General features: G+C 42.4%; 1 protein-coding gene across 1 annotated transcript in view; it reads right to left on the bottom strand.

The window, feature by feature from the left end:
- LOC136582407 (cadherin-8) overlaps positions 1–26,655 on the bottom strand; it is a 426,860-nt gene that overhangs the window by 105,746 nt on the left and 294,459 nt on the right. Inside the window, exon 7 of the mRNA XM_066583436.1 lies at positions 5,112–5,365. Coding sequence (XP_066439533.1) covers positions 5,112–5,365 — 254 coding nt within the window. The remainder of the gene's footprint in view (positions 1–5,111; positions 5,366–26,655) is intronic.

The following is a 26,655-nucleotide window of genomic DNA, read 5'->3' as shown; positions in this document are numbered from 1 at the left end:
TGATGATGACATGTTTAAAACCTGTTATTAATCAAGCTATAAATATGCAATCTACGACATTTATCGTGATACAATATATCAAACCCGCTACATGCCATGCAAATTAATTACTCTGGCGTCTCAGTGGTATAATATTTAAAGCTGTGATTTATTGGTAGATTATTTCAGTTAATTCATATTATAACGCAAAGAAAAGGATTTCCAGTTTTCCCAGAAGACTGGTCTCTGTTTTCAAGATGTGCAGAGACTGTTTTATAAGGGAACTCGAGCTTCGGAACATTTAATATTACTTTTCCTATTTCCATCATACCTCTAGATGGATTAGATATTATTCTGCATTCAGTGTTGCCCTTTCCTCACTATGAGGAGTGGGGGGGGGGGGGGTGGGTGGGGAGGAAAGTGACCTATTTCTGGAGAAAAAAAGTGATTGTCGTATTACAAGCCCATTCAAGTTGAGTTTCTGCACTAAGACAGTTCTTGCCACTATAGCACTGCTTTATATAGACAGGGATATGGATATGGGCAGCAAGATGTTCTTCACTGACAAGACGTAATCTATTATAGATACATACATTTGCTTGCAAGCTCTCTTGGCTGGTTAAATAACATCCTATATTTGAATGGAAAGAGCTATGGTCACATTTCGGGGGGTAAAAAGGTTCGAGGACCCCATCCTTTACCCAATGGGAGAAGGTCCCAGAGTTAGGTCATCGTCTAAGAGACATATGTGTCTTGTATTAAAGGGGCTTTCTGGGAATAGGTATCAATAGTTGATCGGCAGGATTCTCTTGCTTGCTGTCAGTGCAACCAAGCCAGATGTCCTCATTGGGGTCGAAGCAAGAAGAGTCTTAGAAGGCATCACTTCCATTGAAACTATTACGTGCAGTTGTTTTTATCTGCCATGCTTCTGATCCAATAGTTTCGGGTCCTATTTTCTGCCGTCCAAAATAGCTGACTCAATTTTCCGACTACCTAATCCCCACAGTGCATTAGTAGTATTAGATTATCAATTCACTATATCCTCTCTCTGATTGGCCAGAGCTACTCCCATGATCAGCACAGACCAATCAAAGAACAGTGTGCATCAGGTGGTTAGAAAATTGCTGTGGCCATCTTGCATGACTGAAAATGAGGCCCAGAAGCAGCAAATGGCATTATCGGCAGCAGAGGCGTAACTTGAAGCTTATGAGCCCCAATGCAAAATCTGTAACAGGGCCTCCAACTATCATGCTTTATTCATACTACTAGACTTACTATATGGGCTTACTTATAGGCCCGCTGAGGCTCCTGGAACCGGGTACAACCGCAGCCCCTGCATCCCATATAATTATGCCCCTGGGCGGTAGAGAAGTGCAACTACAAGTAATATACCTCACTCCCCCATCCTCTACTGGGACAGCATTTTGTCCTGAAACTGGAGAATCACTTTAATTAACTGAATAAATAACCATCAGAGTGACTCTGCTCTTGAGAACAGAATTAGAAGCTAAACTAGGCCATTAGTTTGCACCATTCTGCATATCTACTGATTTCAAGACTCCTGATTTTGTGAATCAGCATATTAATAACACCAGTAATACTGCTACCTCCCTCCCACCTGACTAGCTTCATATTTTATCCCAAGACTGGACGGCTGCCTAAAATGTATCGTTGAATTAGAATCACGTACCCAGATGGTTGGCCATTAAAATAGGTTAAATTAACTACTTGTGGTACCAACAGTGTTGAGTATATTTGATACCTTGGTTTGCTTTTCTTATAAATACTTTTGGCCCCTTATGTCCAGATAACCAACTCACTGTGAACATCTTCCTTTCCAAAAAAAAACAAAACTGCTTTGGGAAAATCAAAAACACAAATTGCAACCGCACCAAAGAACACCTTACTATGAAATCACATGTGTCCGGAAAGTACTTGTAAGGTTGAATAATCTTAAGACAGGCTTGTCCTTCAATTTCACTTGCAGCCAAAAATCAAAGAAGATCAAACACCTTTTTGAGGGCAATGTCCACGCTCAACTTCTCCTTGATTGTGGCACTCTAGAGGACACAACAGCCTCGGGTGTAGTTTTAATAAGGCAATAGAATGGGGCTCACTATAAACTAGATAGAACATATTGGAGACTTACAAAAGAAAGGTGAGCGAAAATACTTTGAAGAAGGAAGCTATGCTATGTTATTCAACACTTCCCTGTGATTTCCTTATTAATAACACGACTGTGCATCAACATCTGACACGGTAATATCAAAGAAGAAATGAGCAACTATTTGTTACAAAAATATCATGATTCCCTCTATTCAATCAATATGGCTATCAAGAACAGTACATTAGGCATATGCTATTTTTCTCACATTCTAGGATTAGCAGATAGCATATGTGTTGGCAATGTTCTGTGAAATATCACCATATTGTTTCCTTAAACCAAAGAGTATATGTTTATCCATCAGTGCAAATTATATCAACATGGTTTTCGTTTTTAACAATGTATTAAATGTGTTTTTGGTTTAAGAAATAAATTAACTATAAGCTCATCGAAATTTACATATTTTTTCATAGTCATACATAACTTATGAGTGGACAGCCACTATAGAAGGCCTAAGGTAAAAGAGAACCCAAGAGGACACTTGATCACTTATCTCAAAAACTTTTAATTATATCAATTATTTTATGAAATGATTTTAGGTTTCTCGTATATAACTCATATATTGATTTGAACGGTCCTCAATAGCCATTCTATGGGCCTCGTGTGGCACAGAGTGTTAAGGCAGCAGTATGCAGTCCTAAGCTCTCAGTCATGGCCTGAAGGTTGCGGCTTTAATCCCTACATGGTTTAGATAGCCGGCTCAAGGTTGACTCAGCCTTCCATCCTTCCGAGGTGGGTAAATTGAGTACCCAGCTTGGTGGGGGGTAATAAGTAAATTACCTGAAAGTGCTGCGGAATAAGTTGGCGCTAAGATGAGCGAGCACGCTCGGTAAAGGCAGATACTCGAACGAGCATCGCTCTTCTTGAGTATCTGCCGACTCGTCCAAGCAAATGCGAGAGGGGGGGGGGAGAAAGAGAGAGATCTCTCTCACTCTCCCCTCTGCTCCCCGGGCTCTCCCCCGCCACCATCCCCCATGCTCGCTCGAGTATCTGCCTTTACCAAGTGTGCTCGCTCATCTCTAGTTGGCACTATGCAAATGACAAATCCCTTCCACGGTGATCCCACTAACTCAATCTTGCGTCTCCACCATCTCAGTCTTATCACTTGCTATTCTAACATCAAAGAAGACATAGGAACTTCAGAAGCAGCCACTTACTACTTCATTTGGGACCTTTCTACATACCCAATGTAGCAGAGAGAGGAGCAAGACTGAACAATGGAGCAATTACAGAAGTGGACACAGAACAGAGACAATGAGTGGTGCTATTCTAACATCAGTCCTAGAGTATCTGGGGAGATAAACACTGGCTGGCGCTATTCTAATGTGAGATCTGAAATACCTGGGGATAGAAACATTTTTTAACAAGTGTGAATCAAGGGAACAACCCCTTTAAATGAGTTCAGTCTAGCAATGGTCATAGAGTATAGTGGGTCTTATGGCAAAAATAAAAATAGGATTCTCCATAGTGGTTCACTTCACTATAACTCTCATTCTTGTAAACAATTAGCCCACAACTTGAATCCCTTTCTACTTCTAACCTATGGTCACCTTAAAGAGAACTTCTCATCACTTTTGAGCCTCATAAACTATGTTATTGGTCTCAAAGCTGCTAGAATGGGGGATTTGGGGAGCAGTGTTTAATACTGACTGGGTCCACTATTCTAGCCCTATGTCCCCGTAAGGTTGGCATGCAAACACATTGTGACTTTTCAGCAGGCTCTGTGCATGGGCTCTATCAGAGCCACGTGTGGTGCAGAGTGTAAGCTCTCACCTACGACATGAAGGTTGCAAATTCAATCCCCGCATGAATCAGGTAGCCGGCTCAAGGTTGACTCAGCCTTCCATCCTTCCGAGGTCAGTAAAATGAGAACCCAGCTTGGTGGGGGGTAATAAGTAATAATTACCTGAAAGCGCTGCAGAATAAGTTGCCGCTATACAAATACCAGGATTTGATTTTGATTTTTTTTTATCACTCATCTCTATAGGAGAGTCAGTTGAAAAGAGTCAAACTGTGTGCACACTCCAACTTTGCAGGGACACAATGCGGGGACGGGGCACACAATGAGTACAAAAAATACCTCCCCAGACTCCCCATTCTATCAGCTTTAACCTATGGGGCTCAAAGGTGATGACAGGTTCCCTTTAAGACCTCCGGCACATTACTATATCTGGGACTATGTACTGTCCATGTTAATACATGGACAGTAGACAGCCCTATTATAGGTCTATGAGGCTATGCACATTGATGTTTTTCACACAGACTAATGTTCCAAGTGAAAAAAAACTCATGGCAAGTTCAATTTTTGTCTGTGTCATGGACAAAAAAATAGGACATGCCAATGAATGTCAGTGTGTTGTGTCCATGTAAACAGGACAGTACATGGATCTGTGTCCATGTGATGTCAGATGTGAGTGGCACCTGGGACACAACTCACACTCAGAGCTACTCTATTTACTATATTTATAGATATGGAGATCCTTTGATCACTGATGAGGCAAATAGATAAAGCCAGCCTGGATGGGGGATCTATGGATCTCTACAAGAGTCTGTGTTGGCTGACTAGTCTTTATGGTGCATGTACTCTATATTTACTCTCTTCCTTTCTTCTAGAAGAAAAAGTAGAGTTTTGATTCCTTTAAATAATCAATATGGTGAAAACCATCTTGGAGGTTGGGTATCTGCAGAAACTGTTCATACGTGTAGATCATCAGCCATGCTTGCTTCAAAATATCTCACATTATATAGACTAAGTATTCAAGATACTTTTCACAAGAGCTACTTGAGCTAGACTAAACTGGAGGTCCATAGCGATTGAGCAGTATACTTTGTGTTGACCAAGAACCGTCCTAGTTTCATATTATCTCTTATGTTAAGATTAGGAACAATGTCTAGATAGACTTGAAATACTCTCCACAACAGATAATCGGAATACTCTACACTTCTTTATTGATACTAGACGCAATACCTTATAGGACTTGACACTGAATCAGGGTCTCGAGCCGTGACCTGTCCAATGACACCATTGATGGCAGCATTTTCATGTACTTCCAGAAGATAAGTAGGTGATGAAAACACCGGTGGCTCGTCCGAATCTTCCACTGTAATCTTCACTGTTGCGGTATCTTTAAAGGGTACCCCACCGATGAAATGTGGATCGATGTGAGTATTGACAGCTTCTACCTTCAGTATATAGGATCTTTTGCTCTCGAAGTCCAGAGGCTGTTCAAATGACAAAGATAAATGACTTTCACTAATGACCACGGAACCAAGAACAAATGAATGTAATGCTGATAGACGAAAGTTATGTTCATTTGAGCACATTGATGGAGTTTTACTGCAACCACAGTATCAGCCATACACTCGCTTGGGCCCGGCCTGTAAATTGTGTCGGCGTTTATGGCTACCTATTTACATTGCCTTAATGAGGTCCATCTTTTTGGTCCTTTCCACTTTAATTTCTCTTTCAATTTGAAATCTACCGAATGTTCTCTGTCCCTGGCTTGGGAAGGGAAGGAGAATTTCGCAACGGTTAGATAGTAAAACTTTATCAGTGATTACACTACCTGCATATTGCTGAAATTCCTAATCAGGGACTTGCTAGTAAAAAAAAAAGTAAACGAGGTGATTTCTAATACAGCCTGGAGGTGCGATAAATATTTTAGTATTTCTTAGACAATGCATAAAATACAAGGGAATCTGTGCAGCCGAGGTAGTATTATGCATAACAATAAACTATTATCTATCAGGCACATTATTTTTTTAACAGTAGAGTACTTTTTTTTTTGTTTATTACTCTCTTAAAGTCCATTTTAATGATCGCATTACTTGTCCATTCGTTGTTTCTGCCTTTTTTTTAACAAGGAATTTCTAGAAACAGTTTGCATACTGTAAATAAGTGGATAGCTCAGTAGACTCCCACACACATTGGTATGAAGTATAGACTCATTTATACAAAGTATGTCAAGCCTTCATGCAAACTATTGCCTTCCATCATTGTTTTCGCTCTTTGAACCGTTTTATATACACAACTGTTGTAGTATGCGCCGCTAATCTACAAAAAAAGAGCTGACATCAGAAGCAAGCGGAATTAAAAGAAGCTGATAGCATGTGCATATTTTAATGAGAAGTGTCAATCTCCCATCAGCTGTCACCAAATGCCTCAAATCTTCTAAACTGTGAGGATGTCCCTGTCTGTCAAGAACCTTTGCTTCAAAAATAGAAACATACTTGTTAGATTTCACAAAGACGTGCACAGAGCGACTTATCAATCACCATTCACTGCCATATGGTAATGGCAGTTGACTTGCTAGGGTAAAGGAACAACAAACTTTCAGTAAGCTAACCATGAGCTAGGAAGTTGGTATAAGGTCCCGTTAGGGGGATGGTAGATTTGTAAAAAATTCTTTTCTTATTTGGAGGAGACGCAAAAGGCGTCTCTTAAGGCCCATTTACACGCAAAGATAATTGTTCAAAAGAAGTAATTATTTTGTATAAATTGCTAATGGACACTAGAGGGGAGGTGAGCCGTGATATATATGAAAAACACAAAATTCACCATTCATAAAAAGTGATGGTCACAGCTCACCTCCTTCTCCTCCCTGCACAATGACCTCTACACAGGTCACAGAGCATGCCCACAACACACTCTTACACAAAAATCAATATATATTATAAACTTAACCTTGCCAAAAAGCACCTGTGCCTTATCGGCCAGAGGAAGCGGTGTCTGGTTGATACAGAGACCCCTGACCACTGTCTTAATGATCAGACAGTGAGGTGATCAATCATAGGGAGAACTCTGCAGCCATACATGCCACAGCTGCACAGTCCCCCTTCTCCTTGCCCGATCAGTGCAGGACAGGAGCAGTCCCCTCCAGCAGATAACACTAGAGATCACTTCTGTACTCTATACTCTTCTCTACAAACAGGGACAGACACTAGTAAACATTAAGGGCTCCTATCTGCTTGCGTTTTTTTAACGCTGCGATATTGCTGAGTTTTTTTAACGCGATTGTCAATGGGATTTTCTAATGTTAAAAACGCATCGCACAAAAATCACAAAAAGCACAAACTTGTGATGAGTTTTTATCATTAGAAAGCCCCATTGACAATCGCGTTAAAAAAACGCAGTGAGATCGCAACGTTAAAAAAACTCAAGTGGGTAAGAGCCCTAAAGGTCTTGCAGTAGCAGCAGAACCGCTCATAAGTCATAACCATGTGAGCAGGAAGCTACTACACTTGTATGTGAGGATTTAGTGTTAATTAAATTAGTGCTTAACCCTTTCCAATCCAATTTGTATCCTGGTTTTCCTAGGGGGCTTACTCTTTTTCTGCCATTATACAACAGCGCTACATGCTGTCTAAAGCCAGTACTGCATGAGTTGACACGCTGGATAGGCTCTGACAGCAGAGAGGCTGGCAATATACAGTAAGAGAACCCCGACGGACGTCTTCCAACATCGGAGCTGTACAGTCTTAAATCATAATGTCTTCAGACGTCAGACAATGGATTGGAAAGGGTTAAAATGTCAGCTGCAGAGCTGTGTGTGCAGCAGAGCTGTATGAGTGCATATGTATGCATGCGGCAGAGCTGTGTGTGTGCGCATGTAGCGGAGCTGTATATCTGTATATGAATGCTACAGAGCTGAGTGTGCATGTAGCAGAGTTGTGTATGCTGCAGAGCTGTGTGTTTTTTGCCCATGTAAAATGTGCATAGAGCAGTGCTGTGTATGTGTGTAAGGGCTCAGTCACACGGGGCGCCGATCCGCCGGTGTTTCAGGATGGGAAGACGGCATTGCGGACGAATCTACGCACCTGCCGGAAAAAGAACAAATGGCTGACAATGGAACCGGTCGTGCGGAGATTCGTCCGACATGCGGTGCGGCCGTCTTCCTGTCCTGAAACATGGGCGTATCCGCGCAAGTGTAACTGAGCCCTAATGTGAATTTGTGTGCTTCCACCATTATTTGAATAGACACACTTGGTTTTAATAGGAACTAAATGTCCACTGTTAACTCCCTTTTCTATACTAGAGCACCAAAGTTAATGACAGTAGCCCCTCCGCTTCGTTAGATCACCAGAGACATTAAAATCGGTATAAAATACTTTTTTTCTGCTGTCTGAACCCGGGGTGCGTCCTATAGTCCGAAAAATACAAAAAAAATTAACTTTCATTGTAATCTGCCTGTGATGATTATGGGATGACTACTGAAAAGTTATAAGCCTATTATTAGGTCTAGCGGTCAGTGTGAAAGCTGCATTATATATATACAGTGGTACTTCAGGATGCGAGTGCCTCAGATTGCAAGTTTTTAGATCTGCGAGCAGGCTCTCTACCGAATTTTTGCTCTGATTTACGAGCAAAACCTCGGGGTACGAGCCTGCTTGCAAGTCAAAAAAACTCGCAATCTGAGTCTTAGGGGGGATTTCTACTCAACTATCACCGGCGTTTTATCCTTACGATGGTCTGCGGCGCTGCTGCATTAAATGGCTGGGATTGGTAAACCCAGCGCCGACTTTTATTGGCTGATGCGGTGCTGAGTTAACCAATCAGAGCATTAGCTTGCTGGAGGCGGGGAATTCAAGCCCCGCATCCAGAAAGCAATGCTCTGTCGGCATGGAGGAGGGAGCGACAACCTGCAGCAGTGCCGCAGATCATCGTGGAATGCCAGCGATAGGTGAGTATTGACTTTTTTTTTTATACTTGCAATTAGCTTCCCCATTGAAATTCATTGGAACTAATTAATAGTGTTTCAATGCATTTCAATGGGGAAAAGTGCTTTGACATACAAGGTTTTTGGCTTAAGAGATCCGTCGCGGAATTAATGCGTTCCAATGCATATATATATATATATATATATATATATATATATATATATATATATATATATATATATATTATAGAGAGAACCAGCATATCAGAAATGGAAGATAAAAATCATCAAAATACTTTAAAATTATATTTAACAAGTAATTTTCTGGTGACACATTCCCTTTAACATGAATAAATTTACTAAAAATGTCATATACTGTATGTTAATTAAATAAATATGTCTAATCTTTGCATCTTTTAGCAGGGAAAGAACATTTTTTGGTTGTATCTACAAACATTAGATATTTCTCAGCCAAGAAACGAGTTTAGAGAATGCGCTTATTCTCCCAGCAGGCATTGCAGTGCGAGGTGCAGCATTGCAGCCTACACACTGAGCTTATGATTATGTAGCTAATAGAAGTACAGTACATTGTGGAAAACAAGTGCATTGCTATTAAAGACAGGCATGATTGACATTTATTGAAGCTAATCATATTCAAAATGGCAACAATTAGCAGTACGCATTGGTACCTGCCATAGTTTCATCACAAATACATGAAAACATGTTCTTTAAAGTAGAGATCCAACTTTGAACAACACTTCTCAGTTTGCATACTGTATATACTGTGTTTACATATAAAAAGTTAAGTCACCCAATAAGTACATTATGTTACTTATACTGATCTGGAGTTACAATTCTGCTAGTTGTCATTGGAAACATACAAAAAACTTGTAATTATACCCCCCAACAGCTTTACTATTTATAAAGCTACTCAAATTTGAACACATTAAAGACCAATCACTATTCATATATGTATATTAATATACTAGTAATTATCAGGAAATTATAGTACCAATGCACCACACAGCTGTGCTACATACATTGTTCATCCCATACAACTTAGATCAGAAGCAGCACAGCACTGGAGATGGAGGACCTGTAATGACGTCACCATTATGCTCTGCCCCTGATCACATGATGGTGACACTCATCCAGAGTCAATGACTTACATGCTCTGGTGACGTCATGAAAGGTCATCCTTGTGCAGATTACGGTTGAACTGCAACACCCTTGTGGCCTCAGTTGCTATAGAATACTAATGAACACCTAGCCGGACAGCAGCCAAGTGCAGCAGGGCCTGTGATAATGTCATTGTCATGTGATCAGGGTCAGAGCATGTAACTTCCTCACGGGGATGAAGGACCTTTGATGACATCACCGTCATGTGATCAGGGGCGGAGCATATAAATCACTCACAAACCAACTCACTCACCCACAGACAGACAGGTCATCATTAGTAGTTTGATGGAGCTTGGTCTTGTGCTTTAATTCCGGCCAGTAGTAAAAATTTGGGATTAAAGCTCCTACAATCTAGTGGGTGCAGGTCAGACCTGTTTATAACAGCTTCTGTCTTCTCATTCAAGCCTACTTAGCACTCAATGAGAGCTATGTAGAGAATAGAGGAAGTGTCAGTCCTGTTTCCTTTGATTGACCCAGTGATCACATGATCATTGGCAAACCCCAGCATGGCAGAGCTGCAGGGTGTTAGCAAACTTCAGCACAGCCCTGCCCGTGACTGTAGTCACTATAGGAGGATATTTTCCCATGTAACTGTAACGCCTATGCATGCTCTGCCTATGGACGCTCCGTTAGGGCAGACTCACAGGGCCATTGGCGCCAAAATGCATATGGCAGCATGACGTTTTTTGCACCATGAAGGAGTCTTTTTTTAATGCATCAAAAATAATTTTGGCAACCCAAGAAAAAAATAGTCATAAAATTATCACGTGTAAAACCGCTAAAAGGTGTCTGGTCCTTTAGGGCTGAAAGTCTCTGGTCCTTAAGTAGTTAATATAAAGGAATTCCGTATACAAATTGTAGAATGGCACATAAGGAGTCTATATGATTCCTAAACGGCCAGTTAGGCATGACTCGTCTAAAGCATGAAGGGGTTTAAGATGCCCAAGAGTTTTGTCCCTAGGCATCAACAATATATGCATAATACTGCCCAAAATATGACTATATCCTGAATACCACATGCTCTCGATAAGCTACTGTAGATCTCTCACATCGAGAGCTTTAGTTTTCTGCACCCTTATGATACATTCTCTTCTTTTCAGTAACAGATCAGCTACAAAGGGTTTGCTAAACAGATTGGCTTATGTCCAATCTAGAGTAGAAGGATAATATAAAAAGACTTAAAGGGGTTGTCCCGCGGCAGCAAGTGGGTCTATACACTTCTGTGTGGCCATATTAATGCACTTTGTAATGTACATTGTGCATTAATTATGAGCCATACAGAAGTTATAAAAAGTTTTTTACTTACCTGCTCCGTTGCTAGCGTCCTCGTTTCCATGGAGCCGACTAATTTTCGCTGTCTAATGGCCAAATTAGCCGCGCTTGTGCAGTCCCGGTCTTCTTCTTTTTTCAATGGGGCTGCTCGTGCTGGATGCCGGCTCCGTGTAGCTCCGCCCCGTCACGTGCCGATTCCAGCCAATCCACCGAGCGGTCCACCGAGTGAGAAGATCCCCGCGGCCATCTTCATCAGGTAAGTAAGAAGTCACCGGAGCGCGGGGATTCAGGTAAGCGCTGTGCAGTTTTTTTTTTAAGTCCCTGCATCGGGGTTGTCTCGCGCCGAACGGGGGGGGGGGGGGGGGGGGTTGAAAAAAAAAAAAACCCGTTTCGGCGCGGGACAACCCCTTTAAAGATCTATTTCCAATTGCTCAAGTACTTTTACCCATCTCCAAACTACAACTCACTGTCAGTCAAACTTTTCAAAACTTCTACAAACTAGTCTACCACCTCTTTTCTATGTTACAGTCCTCTCTAAGGGCTTATTCAGATGGGCGTTTTTATGTACGACTTTTTTTTGCGTGTAAAACGCATGCGTAAAAAAATGTGCGTAACCAAAGCAGGTGTCACGCCGAAAAAAACGCACTTGGCCACGTTTATGCGCACATTATGGCTGTGACAGCTGCAGCAGATGATTCTTTGGATGTGAAATCTCTGGATGCTGTCACATCCAGGGGTTTCACCTTTGGTCAATGGGGCCAGCGGCAGCAGCGGTGGCCCTACTGGCATACAGAGAACATCGCAATCCTCTGCCACAGATGTGGCAGAGGATTTCTTCATCTCTGCAGGGAATATCTTGTCACTGAACACTGTGACAGCATTGTCACAGTGTCCAATGACAAAGGAACTGCCTGCGGATATGAAGAAATCCTCTGCCACATCTGTGGCAGAGGACCGCAATGCTATCCCATTGAATTAAATAGAGCCAGCGCTACAGCTGGCTCCATTGAAAGCAGTGAGATGCTGGCAGCCCCTGCAGTTATTTTTGGGGCAGTACTTTAAATATTAGCCCTTCCCTGAAAATCATCCCTAGAATGTGTAAAAAATAAAAAATATATATACTCACCTCTCCGCAGCTGCTGGGGCTCAGGCGCATCCAGCTAGGTCTTCTCCTGAACTGCTACATGCACTGCTGTAGTGCTTTCAGCAGGCGGGGATTTAAGATCCCCGCCTGCTGAAAGGGCTGCTTTTGATTGGCTGAATACTGTGACAATCAGAGGCAGCACTCAACTATTGAATGGCAGCTGAGTGCTGCCTCTGATTGATCACAGTGCTCAGCCAATCAGAGGCAGCCCTTTCAGCAGGCGGGGATTTTAAGATCCCACCTGCTGAAAGCATTTCACAGCAGTTCAGAAGACGTGGCTGGATGCGCCCAGCAGATGCAGAGAGGAGAATATATATATATTTTTTTTTTATTTTTTACACATTCTAGGGATGATTTTCAGTGAAGGGCTTATATTTAAAGCCCTTCCCCCAAATCACTGCAGTTCTTGCCGGCAGCCCATTGCTTTCAATGGGGCTGCAGAAGCGCCAGCCCCATTGAAAGCAAAGGGAGAACATCGCGCTCATGTGTCACAGCTGTGCCAGAGAATCGCGATCTTCACTGGATGTTCTCAATGGAGTTGGCACTGCTGCCGCCATCCCCATTGACCACAAGGTGAAACCCCTGGATGTGACAGCATCCAGGGGTTTCACATCCAAAAAAGCTGGAATGCCACAGTTACTTGTGTTTTTAAATCCGCTGCCCTATATTTAGAGCTGCACATTTTTGTGCACAAGTAAATATCGGACATGTGACCGCTGCCATTGAAAAGCATTGGTTCTAATAGAAGCAGATCAAAAACACAAGTAACTTGCGCAGAAACGCCCGTCTGACTGAGCCCTGAGGGTACCTTTATATGAGAAGACTACTGTCCGAATAGTTGCTTCAAAGAGCAAATTCAAACACATTGTTCAATGTAAACATGGCCACTGACAGGGTGACAAGCGATAAGTCACTAGTCGTATCCTTTCAGCTTATCAAAAACATAGTCACTAATTGATCAAAAGTCGTATTTGAACAACTTGTGAACGGATTTGCATGGAGATCCCCTCTATGAGCGATATTTCAGCAAACAATTAAAGGGGTTGTCCCGCGCCAAAACGTTTTTTTTTTTTCTTCAATAGCCCCCCCGTTCGGCGCAAGACAAGCCCGATGCAGGGATAAAAAAAAAAGGGTAGTACTTACCCGAATCCCCACGCTCCGGTGACTTCTTACTTACCTTGCGAAGATGGCCGCCGGGAACTTCACCCTCGGTGGACCGCAGGTCTTCTGTGCGGTCCATTGCCGATTCCAGCCTCCTGATTGGCTGGAATCGGCACACGTGACGGGGCGGAGCTACGAGGAGCCGCTCTCTGGCACGAGCGGCCCCATTCAGAAGGGAGAAGACCGGACTGCGCAAGCGCGTCTAATCGGGCGATTAGACGCTGAAGATTAGACGGCACCATGGAGACGGGGACGCCAGCAACGGAGCAGGTAAGTGAATAACTTCTGTATGGCTCATAATTAATGCACAATGTACATTACAAAGTGCATTAATATGGCCATACAGAAGTGTATAACCCCACTTTGTTTCGCGGGACAACCCCTTTAATGAACAATCATCCCTCTGTGTAAAAACAACTGTTGTTTCCACTCTTTAATGACTTTTCTGAGCAACTATCTGAATCGTAGTCGCTCCGAGTAAAGGTACTTTGAGCTGTAGAAAGGCTTCTCCTTTTCAAATAATGTTTTCAAGGATGTTTACATGAGAACCAATGCTGATTCCAGTTGAGTTCACGGCGTTGGATGGATAAGCATTGACTGCCAACAAGGAAGCTCCGTTGAAGAAAATATTTGATCAGAAAGTTGGCAAACATAGAAAATTCATGCTATTAGGTTCTAGGAGAGGTACACGGCCTTTAAATTCCTTTCAAGACTTGCCATTTTTTAACCAAGGATTACATATTTCGCCTTTTTAACTATTATAAACTGATAGTAAAATTAGGGTGTTGGAGAAGAAAGCACTTGGCTTCCTGCAGTGTTATTGTCATAGTCAATTGCATCCGCATATTTAAAAAGTCAGATACAATTGATTTCAAAGAGGGAGGACTTGATTGATCCCCCCCCCCCCAGGCCCAATGGCCCCAGCACCTGCCTGGATTTGTTGGATGTTGATGCCAGCCCAGCATGCAATATTTAGAATACTAGTGTCTTCTTATGTGGAAGAATGATGCATACTAAACCTAAGGCACATGACTGCTAGCCCCTATAAGTAAGCTGCTAGTAACTGGGATACAAAAAATGGGAATCAAAGAAGATCGGATGTAATCGTAATTTTGGCATTATTTTATATACTACATATAAGTTATTTTGTCCTTAATGCCCTTTAAAGTGTTATTTATATGTTATATTATAGTTCTTACTTCTTATTTTTTTAGGCAATCTCTTGTGCGTTTTAAATTAAATAGAGATGAGCGAGCCTGCTCGGATAAGGCAGTTACTTGAGTGAGCCTCGCTCTTCTCGAGTAACTGCATTCTCACCCGAGCAGACTCGGGGGGGGGGGGGGGGGGGTGGGAAGCGGGGGGAGAGAGATCTCTCTTTCTCTCCCCCACTACCCCTCACCACCCCCCGCTCACCCAGCCCCCCCTCCCTCCAAGCCTGCTCAGACGAGAATGCAGTTACTCGAGAAGAGCGAGGCTCGCTCGAGTAATGGCCTTATCCGAGCAGGCTCGCTCAACTCTACAAATAAACCAAAAGGGTTAACATACAAAAATAAAGAACTAACGAAACAAAAGAATGGTCATTAGCTGTTACTTCTTATTTCGAGCCTACATTAGAAGCTTCTACCTTACAGAATGCTAGAACGTCATTTGTAATTCCATTGAATGAAAAGGGCATTCTATAATCCCAAATAGAGTTGAGTAGTGTGAGCCTGGGGCCATACAAGGAAGTCAGTGAGGCGCTGACTCTTGACATTTTTAATCAATTGTAATGGTAAATTGGAAATAATACTCTTTATAGAGATGTGGGGTTTCCTGCCAGTTTCCATGCTCATTTTGTCAGTCATTGGCATAAAATGGAATGCATTTAGTGGTACACAAAGGAACTTTCAATCTTCAGGACGGCTCTTAAGTACAACAGAATTGTGACAAAAATAATAACAAAATAATGGATTTGGCAGACCTACCTCCTAAGAGGGTTTAAACATCCCTTGGAATAGAGAGATGTTAATGACTTGATGCTACTCTAGGTCACTGACATCTACAGATTGCTGATATAAAACTAACAACTGTTTCATATTCTCTGATACAATGTCCAATTCAGAGAAAAAAGAAGTAGATGAAGAAAGTAAATACAATTTGAAATATATATTTCCCCAGCCATCTCCATGTCACCACCATCTGAGACTGCCTCCATCTGGTAGGTCAAGGAAAGCACAGAGAGGTTTAAAAGCCCCCCCCCCCCCCCTACACACACACACCACCACCATCAGCAAGACCAATATTTTTCACCATGCTGTCAGTCAGTGCTAGGAGTTCTTGTGGGGCTTTTTAACTCCATCATTGTGTTTTTTTCTTACCAGTGATTGGGTTTGATGATGTAGAGTCTATATTCTGTGTTGGAAGAGGTAAATGGTCCTGGCCTGGGCTCTGTAGAGGCAGTCTTCCCGGTGAAGGCCCCCCTTCCCCGACAGTGTCCCATGTGGGTCTAATGTGCAGAGGCATCCTATAACAATATTGGCATGTTGCAATGCTCTTTTCAGTCTTTTCCAGCAGAAGGCACCAAGTAACTGTGCACTGCTGCAATAATTCAAGTGCCAAAGGATTGTTGCCGAATGCCAGAGGATGTCGGAAGGACATTGTATACTGCATCTGTGTCTGACTTCTGATGCTGAGCCTTAAGAAAACCAAAGATGGAGACCATTTTAAGAATGTACCATCCCAGGACTGCTGTTTTGGTGATGGAGTGCTTTTTGTTCCTCGAGGATGAGCGCTTTCACCCATGCAAATATGGAGTCTGCTGAGACTTACAGTTGCCAGGGACTACTGTATAATATTACTAGTAAGACTAGTATTAAAGGGGCTATGCAAATAGGCAGAACTCTTTTGAGGATGCAGGGCTTGGAGCATTCAACTGACCACCCTGAGTCCAACTTTTGGCACACCGGGTAGACAACTGATTTTACCAAGGATAGCATTAGTAAGTCTGCTATTTCCCCTGCAGTAGCTGCCATAGGAGAAATGCAGTATTACAAGACAGGATAAAGTCAGCAAGAACAGGAGGTCCTCTAACTGAGCGACTTTCTATTCTGGGTCACACAGGAAGATCCAAAGTGGGGGGATCCAATTCTGTGATGTTCATATGCCAAAATAGGGCTTATGAACAGGGGAAGATATCTTGAAACAACCACTTTAAAGGCTATAAAAAACTTTCTGCTTGAAAAAAAATGAATACCCACATATCTTACCAAGTCTCTGCAGAAAACAAATGATCCACTTACATGTTTCCTCATTAAGTTTTCCTTCTCTTGCATTTAGAAAGGCTCACACTTTGTTTGCAGGCTCTCGTACATTCAAGTTTTTGGCTCAGAGTAATTCCCAGCACAATTTCAGCTCCCTTCCCATATTCTCTTTCAGAAGCTGTGTAGCATAACCATGCCCACTTAATACTACACAGCTATCCTCTATGAGTCCCATTCACCCTCATTGTTGCTAAGAGCAGAAAATTCACACAGTGTGAATTACAGCCCTCTATAATAGTTTCTTTCTTCTCTGCTCTCTATCCTCCTGATCTCATCCACCATCTCCCAGCACTGTCATACAGCCCTCTGTAATAGCTAGTGGAAAGACAGCAAATACATGTTCAAAACAGGGGAGCAGGCTATGGGCGGAGCTGAGAAACAACTTTCAGCTCCGTTTACTTTGACCAACAGAGTTTGCTAAGATTAAGTCCTCTGGTTTACAGTGACTTGGAAAACAATACAAGCATATCAATTAATAGAGATGAGTGAGCACGCTCGTTTAAGGCTGATGCTCGAGCGAGCATCGGTCTTTTCGAATAACTGATTACTCGTCTGAGCACCATGCGTGGGGCCGGCAGGGAGCAGGGGTGAGCGGGTCGGGGGGAGAGAGAGATCTCTCTCACTCTCCCCCCTGCTCCCACCCGTGCTCGGGCGAGTAATCAGTTACTCGAAAAGACCGATACTCGCTCAAGCATCAGCCTTAAACGAGCGTGCTCGCTCATCTCTATCAATCAATCAGAAATCTTTAATGAAAAAAGGCTTCATATATATATATAGTGCAAAGATGTATATACCCTTTAAAGGGTTAACAGTATTAAGAGTGTACCAGGACAAATCGTTGGATTGCAGTGATATATCCAGCAGAAGGTCCTCATAAACCCATTAAATATATATTACTTTGTGTGAAGTTCCGCACTTGCTACATTCTGGGAGTTCTTCTATTAAACTGAATCTACTAGTTCAGTATTATTAAATCACTTTAGGTTCTTTTTAATACAAGGGAGATCATTATTTGCCTATTCTTACAATATACCGAGCAGGTCATCCATCTTTGAATATATTAGAGCTCACCTTTCTTGATTTTAAATGCAAAAGACTGTACATATTCCGAATTCTTTCTTTCCTGAACACAAGATTGGGTGATGTCTATCAAGGTTTAGAGAAAATGGGAACATGAAGTACAACAATACAAATCCCCACTGGGATTCACATAAGAGAGTAAGTTAATGTGCTTTAATCCACCAAATTTTCGTGATATTGCAGACTAGAGACAATGAGCTGTAAAATGCCAGAACTAATGAATATGCAAATATCAGGCTTACATGGAACATATTGCAGAATAAAGATATTAACTGTCTTGCATAGTTCTTATTGAACAAGTCTACACCTGTTATGTAATAAGATTGTATGATGCAGAGTCTGACATAGTTTTATTGTTTAAAGGAGCAGAATTACGGAACTGTCAGGATTTAGGAGAAAAACCTTATTAAATATGCAAGTGACATTAACAAAAAATAGCACCCAAGACTTCAGGTTGAGTTTTGTTCGGAGCTTATTACTTTAAGCCAACGATGCTAATTTTTAATTCTTCTCCCTGCTTCATCGAGTCCTCTGAGTCTCTGGATTTTTTTACGCATGTTGACGGAAGACAGTGGGAAAAAAGTGACATCAATTGGGCCTTCTTGCATTTTTTGCATGCGCGAGAACACAGATGTAAAAAACGTACATACGCACCAAAAATGTACATACACATGCAGTAAACGGTGCCTTTTTTATGGACCCAAACTACATACATCCGTGTAAATGGCACTAATTTTGTCTAATAATTTAGACGGCGCAAATATAGAACAACAGTCTTAGGCCTTAGTCACACGGATGCGCATGCGCAAATCGCGTGACCGGCGCCGAAATATCGGCCGAAAAAACGCCCGAAAATCTGCTCCTAGCCGCGTTTCATTAGAAACGGGCCGGAGCTGTCCAGCACATTGCATTCAATGGAGCCGGCAATACAGCCGGCTCCATTGAAAGCAATGCGCTGCGGGCGAGCCCGGGATGAATTGTCGGGAAGGGCTTAAATATATAAGCCCTTCCCTGCAATTCATCCTAAAATGTGTTAAAATAAAAAAAAATTGTATACTCACCTTTCCATTGCAGCCGGAGTTCTGCCGAGGCCGCTGTCAGTTCTCCTGAACTGCTTCTCGGCACTATTCAGCCGGCGGGGCTTTAAAATCCCCGCCTGCTGAATGAGTTGCCTCTGATTGGTCACAGCCTGACCAATCAGAGGCAGGTTTCACTCACACACCCATTCATGAATTCATGAATGGGTGAGTGACTGCTGCCTCTCATTGGCTCAGCGGGACCAATCAGGGGCAGCTCCCGTTTTCCGCGGCTTTTTTGCGGTTTTTTCGCGCCTTTTCCGTTAATTTCCATTGACATTCATGGGTGCATTAAGAGAAAAATAAGGACACATATGCAACTGACAGTTCCTATGTTAAAAATTGCAACGGACTGAAAAAAAAAACACAAGTGGACAGGAACACATTCAATTCTAATTGCTCTTGAGAAAAAACGCAAAATGCAAAGGAAAAAAAAACGCCAGTGGGTGGGAGCCCTAAGCCCTCAGGGCGCAGTCAGACGAGTGTTTTTTTGTGCGCGTCTATGTGCTAAAAAACCCCGCGTCTGATAGAACCATAGGTTGTCTATGGTGTGTTCAAATGCTGGCTATTACAAATTACTCACACCTGCAAAAGATAGGACATCAGTGCGCCGGGAAGGTTGAATTCAATGAATGGCTGAGTGCTGCCTCTGATTGGCTGAGAGCTGTGACCAATGACAGGCAGTGCTCATCTGTCATTAATTGAATGGCTGTGCACTGCCTGTGATTGGCTGAGCACTTAGCCAATCAGACCAGCCCTTTCAGGAGGCAGGGATTTTTAAATCCCCAGCAGGAGAAGAATCTCCAGAAGAGTGCTGGGGAGCCAGCGAGAAGACACACCGTAGCCCTAACAGTGGCGGAGAGGTTATGTGTAGAGATGAGCGAATCTACTCGTTTCGAGTAATTACTCGATCGAGCACCGCGATTTTCGAGTACTTCAGTACTCGGGTGAAAAGATTCGTGGGGCGCCGGGGGGCGGCATGGCGGGATGGGGGGTAGCAGCGGGGAACAGGGGGGAGCCTCTCTCTCTCCCTCTCCCCCCCACTCCCCACTGCAACCCCCCACTCACCCACGGCGCCCCCCCGAATCTTTTCGCTCGAGTACGGAAGTACTCGAAAATTGCGGTGCTCGGGCAAAAAAGGGGCGTGGCCGAGTAGGCTCGCTCACCTCTAGTTATGTGCTTTTTTTTTTTTTTACAGCAGCTAGGGATGATTTTCAGGGAAGTGCTTATATTTTAGGCTCTTCCCTGAAAATCACTGCGGAGGTTGCCTGCATCCCATTGTTTTCAATGGGGCCGGTGGCAGTAGCTCCGGACCCATTGAAAGCAGTGGGCACAGAGCTGTGGTCATGCACATTTTTACCATGCGTGCAGCACATTTTGTTTGCGCACATAGGCGTGCAAAAAAAATCACTTGTCTGACTGAGCCCTTAAAATGTGCTGTATCACAATGACTGGATGACAGCTCTGTTGCATCTTTAGACTATCTAGTATAATTTTTTTTACCAATTTTATATCATTTGGCTTAGTTTTCCCCAGATTTTGCAACAAAATTTTGATGCAACTAATTCCACTTTTAGGCCATGCTGCCTTTTGCCAAAGCCATGCCACTTTTTCAAAGACAGTGTAAAAAGTTTCTGAAAGTATCTAAAACACATCATAAATGTGGTGCAAAGTAAGTAAGTCAGTGTTTGGCACAATTTGCCCCAAAAAGCGGATCCATTTTCAATATTAAATCTGCCCTGGCGTTCTCAATCATTCCTTTTACCATACTGTATAAAACGAAAGATGCGTCCACTGTTATCCATAAAAACATGATGTTACTTTATTAGAGTCAATTTACCCTAATTACACCTGACGATGCAGCAAACCAAATAGCTTGGGCTAGCTCTAGCTACATCTGTAAAAGTTATTGAGCTGTTACACTGTATTTCATTAAACACGCATTTTAATTAAATTCGCTACAGGCTATTTAAAGCTGGTAAGAGACTAAAAATAGACAGAAAGCAAGTACTGTCCTTTAGTACTGCCATGTGGATCCTCAGTGACAGCCCACCTGCAGCACTCCCTTCGCTAGATGGTCTGTTAGGGTCCTTAAGGGCAAACTTGGAGATCACTTCAGAGTGAATTTACTCAGCTTCTGCCCAAGCTGGCAAAGATCAATTATTTAAGCCGGGTCTGCCAACCTCATAGAGTCTCAGTGACTGACAGTGAGCTCCGGAGAGGGCTGTAACTCAATGATAGTGAACTTTAGCAAGTCATACACTAGGCTGGACGATTCATGGTGGAAGTTTTTTTTTTAAAGTCTGGTCCCTGAATGTATAAAAGTCTCACTGATGTGATAAACTGAATTTACTGTAGTTAACTGGCATTCATTTCTGCTTTTAGTGAAAATAAGTCAAGAATTCTAAGGGTGGCCATATATATTAGATCTAGATCGTCCGAAAGATGACGATTTTGGTTGCCCTGACCAATCATCTAATGTGTATGGGGGCTCCTAAGTTTCATCCGACGGTAGATGTTGGAGAAGAAAAAAAATCAGGCAGTAGGATTTCAACTGCCCAATCCTTTTGATATAGGAAGATAAGCTGCTGCCAGAGGAGTCTGGCAGTGGCTTTTCCCCCTCCCTATATTCATAACACTTGGCATATCTATAGGGATGTCAGGCAAGACGGCTTTTAGCCAAACAGCGTCTACCAAATGGCCGATAACTATATAAGATCTACAGGCAGACTAAAAGGGATTCAAAAGAACAGCAAGGGGCACCTTAACAGTAATGTAACAGTTATATCTACTGTTAGGGTCAGCAGATGGGGATCCGCTGTGCCACACACCAGTTTGACTTTGGGCCAAATCCAAAGGCAGCACCTGAGGAGCCTGATCAGCTCTACCAGTTACTGTTGACACTTCAAGGGGATTTCTTCACCTGTAACTGGGGCTCTTATGGATACCCCAGCTACAGTGGAAAAGTGTGTAATATAAAAAAAAACGATGTGAATGACCCCAACGGGTCTTATATGACGTCATGGTGGACATAGATGTTAAAAAAAAAGTTACAAACAGAAGTTAAAAAAATTACAGAATAAAATAAAAATATACATAAAAAAGAAATGACCCACCGCCGACGCCAATCTAAACTTTCGCTGTATGTGCCCTGTAATTCAAAACTATGGCTGTATGTGCCATGTAATCCAAAACTATCGCTGCATGTGCCATGTAATCCAAAACTGCATGGAAAAAAAATACTGCAAAAATAATTTTGGTAGCTGAAGGAAAAATATAGGGTAGTAAAACCACCACATGGGTAAAATCCCTAAAACATGTCTGGTCCTTAAGGTACAAAACAGCCCAGTCCGCACAGGAATGTGTACATATACACTGTCCAAGCCACAAAGAGCAAATGAGCAGACACCTGAGTTGGGGGTCTGCAGGAAGAAGGGACAGGACCCATACTACAACCAGCAGGAGAAGTAGGTAGGTGCGAACTATAACATCTACACCTAGGGCCATTTTTAAAACTGATTCCAGTTGAAGAAATGTCTATGTATTGCATGTTCTAGGAAAGTAAATTAATATTTATTCATAGTATAGTACTTTCAAAGGCATATGGACTTATTGATTAATGGGGGTCTACCTCCTGTGGCCCCTTCTATGCGCCTCAGCAGAGTACCACTGCAAAAAGTGTCACTCACTCTGAAGGACTTGGCACTACTATTTATTACATCATCACTCATATATTTTAATGAGCATCATGCACTATTGCATTTGTCCTGTAGCGCCCAGTGCATAAGAAATGGATATCAGCTGACTTTTGGTTGCTAAACAAACAGAGATCAGCCAGACATATGAATGTACAATCATTCTATTTAAGATATATGGGTAGACTGCAAAAATTATTCTTATGGCCTAACCTCCATCTATATAAAACATGTATATCCGCTTTTAAACTTGTCGTTATCTTCTATGTAGAGCATATCACAAATAAGATTTAGTTTAGATAAAAGACGACTGGGGGGGGGGGGATCTAATAACTATGTATAAATATATCAGGGACAATACAGAGATCACTCCCATCATCTATTTATACCCAGGACTGTGACTGTAACAAGAGGGCATCCACTACGTCTAGAGAAAAGGTTTCTACACCGACTAGAGATGAGCGAGCACGCTCGGTAAGGTCAGTTACTCGAGCGAGCATTGCTCTTCTCGAGTAACTACCTTCTCACCCGAGCATGCTCAGGGGGGTGGCGGGGTGAGCAGGGGAGAGAGAGATCTCTCTCACTCTCCCCCTACACTCCCCTCCGCTTTCCCCCCCCCCCCCGCCCCCCCCCCCCCCCCCCGGAGCAGACTCGGACGAGAAGGCAGTCACTCGAGAAGAGCGATGCTCGCTTGAGTAACTGACCTTACCGAGAGTGCTCGCTCATCTCTAACACCGACATAGAAAAGGGTTCTTTACTGTAAGAACAGTGAGACGATGGAACTCTCTACCTGAGGACATGGTGATGGCAAATTCACTTAAAGAGTACAACAGGGACCTGGTTGCCTTTCTTGAGTGATACAATATTATAATCACTTATGACTTCAGAAGGTTTATTTATTCCGGGATTATTCAAATTACCAGATTGGAGTCAGGAAGAAATTATTTTCTTCAATGGGGAAAATTGGCTTCTACCTCATTGGGGTTTTTCTGCCTTCATCTGGATCAACATTGGGAGTAATAGGCTGAACTGGATGGACACATCTTGTTTCAGCCTTACATACTATGTTAAGATCTAATTAGTTATTTAAAGGGTTTGTGGTATTAGATACAACCCCTTTCCAGATGTGACACTCAGGACAAACAACTCATCGTCCCATGCCCTGTTCCCGGCTAACAACTGATTTTGTCAGAGGAAGTGGTGGACATCCAGATATTTCCCCTGCAGTAGAATTAAAAGATGACTATTCACATGAGTAGTCATCCTGCAATGCAAGATCTGCACAAAATTCACCAGGACGGGATCCACTCTTGCATGGCAACATTCTACAGAAGTGCCCAGATTGGGGGACCCCACTCTGTGATGTTCATATGCCCTATAAGTGCATATAAATAAGAGCTCTGTATTTGGTATACCCCTCTTAGTTTAAATCCACTATAAATAGACCCTAATTTCAAGTATTTGTTCCAATGTCAATCCCCATTAGGGTTGTTTTCTGGTGGACTTTTGGGGCCCATTATTATGTCAGAGCCTTGACCCACTGGAGAATCCTGTAGTACTCTGGTATTCCAATTCAACTTTATGTGTACCTATACAGCATCTTGACCTTGCTTGATCACAACTTATGGTCCTCTAAAGGGACATATTTTTAGATTCTTGGATTGCACAGTGAGCTTTTTCAAAAGTCAACAAAAAAGCAGAATTTATATCTGGATGAAGACCCCTCCGCGATAGAAGATGTTGGTACTTTGTCACATTTGGATAAATTAAATTTAAAGTGTTCTGAAGTAACTTCATCGTAAAGCAATTTCATTTATGGACATCAATCATAATTTTCTTACCACAGCATTTGGGAAAGTCTTTTATTATAGAGCCGGAGTAGATGTGATAATGCTCTTAATTGATTTTAAATCAAGGTTTCACTAAAACTGTATTTTGTATTCTGAAAGCATGAAACTAATAAGAAGCGAAGAAGGTCATTGTTAATGAGGTTCATTTCTTCAAATTTCCTGATGTCAACATCTGTAAATGAATACTACTTTCTGTTTTATTGGCATTGGTCTCTCAGCTTAACTACAAAATCTATTTCTAGGCAGTAAAATCAGTGATAACAGCTTGTCATGCGATAAAATAAGTGGAGTGCCGCTAACACATTGGTCTTTTACATTCAAAATATTAAAGAAACACTCTAGGCAAAACGAATACACAGTGTTATGTCTAATGCATGGCCCGAGGGGGGCGGTGCGTGACACAAGGTCTCACAAAACATCAAAGAGAGAATCCCTGTTTCATGCTTCGACCCCTGAGGCCCTGAACTAGACCTAACATGCACTCCGCCGAAATATAATTTTTTCTTGCATTTTCTAGTGTTGTCATGTAAACAATCATTTTTGGCCATGGATAAAGACTCGCAAGAGAAATTAATTGCACATCGGGTTTTAAGAGTGGCTTGCTACTGGCCAGATATCCTTTTTCTTAATTAATTATTCCACTGACACGAAAATACCCAACTGATAGGCACTTCTCTCTGGAGGTTGACACATAAATGATGCCAAGCCAACGACACAAGAATTATTAACTTTCGCTCTGAAACAAAACATAGGAGAAATGCTTTTCACCCCCAAAATGGGGTCCTCATCATGCCAGCTGATAGGCATTGTTCTCTGAAGGTTGACACATAAATAGAGATGAGCGAACGTACTCGGTAAGGCCGATTTCGCAATCGAGCACAGCGATTTTCGAGTACTTCACTACTCGGGTGAAAAGATTCGGGGGGCGCCATGGGTGAGCGGGGGGTTGCAGAGGGGAGTGGGGGGAGAGGGAGAGAGAGAGCTCCCACCTGTTCCGCGCTGCTACCCCCCGCTCCATCACGCCACGCCCCGCCCCCCGGCGACCCCCCGAATCTTTTCACCCAAATAGTGAAGTACTCGAAAATCGCGGTGCTCGATTGCGAAATCGGCCTTACCGAGTACGTTCACTCATCTCTACACATAAATAATGAAAAGCCAACTCCCCTAGAATTGAATTATTTTAATTTGTAAAAAACACACAGGAACAATGTGATTTGACCCAAAATCGGGGCCTTCATCAGGCATTAACTAATTAGTGATGAAACTGAGTTTAACTTCAAAGAATCTGTACCACTCCAATCTATATGCTATACCAGTTATCTTGTTGATGGCTCAAGCAGATGGTGGATCAAACAATGTCCCCTGCATGTGAGAACTGGAGGACTCAGACGTGTGTGGGGTGGCAACAGAAGAAGGACAAAGGTCCAAAAGTCCGGTAATGCAGCAATTATTCTATACTGTGTGGAGCAAACCAGCCACAAGAAAAGATACTGAAAGGTTGGCTTTACATGGGAAAACTATTGTCTAAATAGTTGTTCCAAATAGTTACAAAAGAGTACAAATGACTGTTTTTTGCATTCTTTTGCACACAGTGATTGTTGTTCACTTGATTTCTTGTTGAGAGCATTTACACTGGCCAAAATATCGTGCTTAAGGGTCTTTGAGTGAAGCTAATCAGCGTTCAGTGGGAGGCACATGCCGAACAAGCGTATCTCTCCTTGCAAAGTTGTTGGCTAATCGTTGAAAGAAAATGATTACCTGTTTACACCACCCAATAATTAATCAACCAGCTACTATTTTAAGGTGAACTGAAACTAAGCAACTAAGAATGAATTCTCCCTCATCATTCATGGTCGTTACACATAGCAGATTTGGTACAGATTTTTCACAGCTGAACCATTGCACCATTGGTGTGGATTTTGATGCAGATCCACAGCATATTTCAAGCCCTCAATGGAAAGGTTGAAATCTGCTGTGGATCTGCATGAAAATCTGCACCAAATGAAGTGGATTTTGACTAGGATTTTGGTGTGAATCCACACCAAAATCTGCACCACTAAATATGCTGCGTCTTTTGGTTCAGATCTACACTAAAATCTG

Source organism: Eleutherodactylus coqui, chromosome 11, assembly GCF_035609145.1.
Source record: "Eleutherodactylus coqui strain aEleCoq1 chromosome 11, aEleCoq1.hap1, whole genome shotgun sequence".
Classification (NCBI taxonomy): domain Eukaryota; kingdom Metazoa; phylum Chordata; class Amphibia; order Anura; family Eleutherodactylidae; genus Eleutherodactylus; species Eleutherodactylus coqui.
This window is presented reverse-complemented; position numbering and strand designations above follow the sequence as displayed.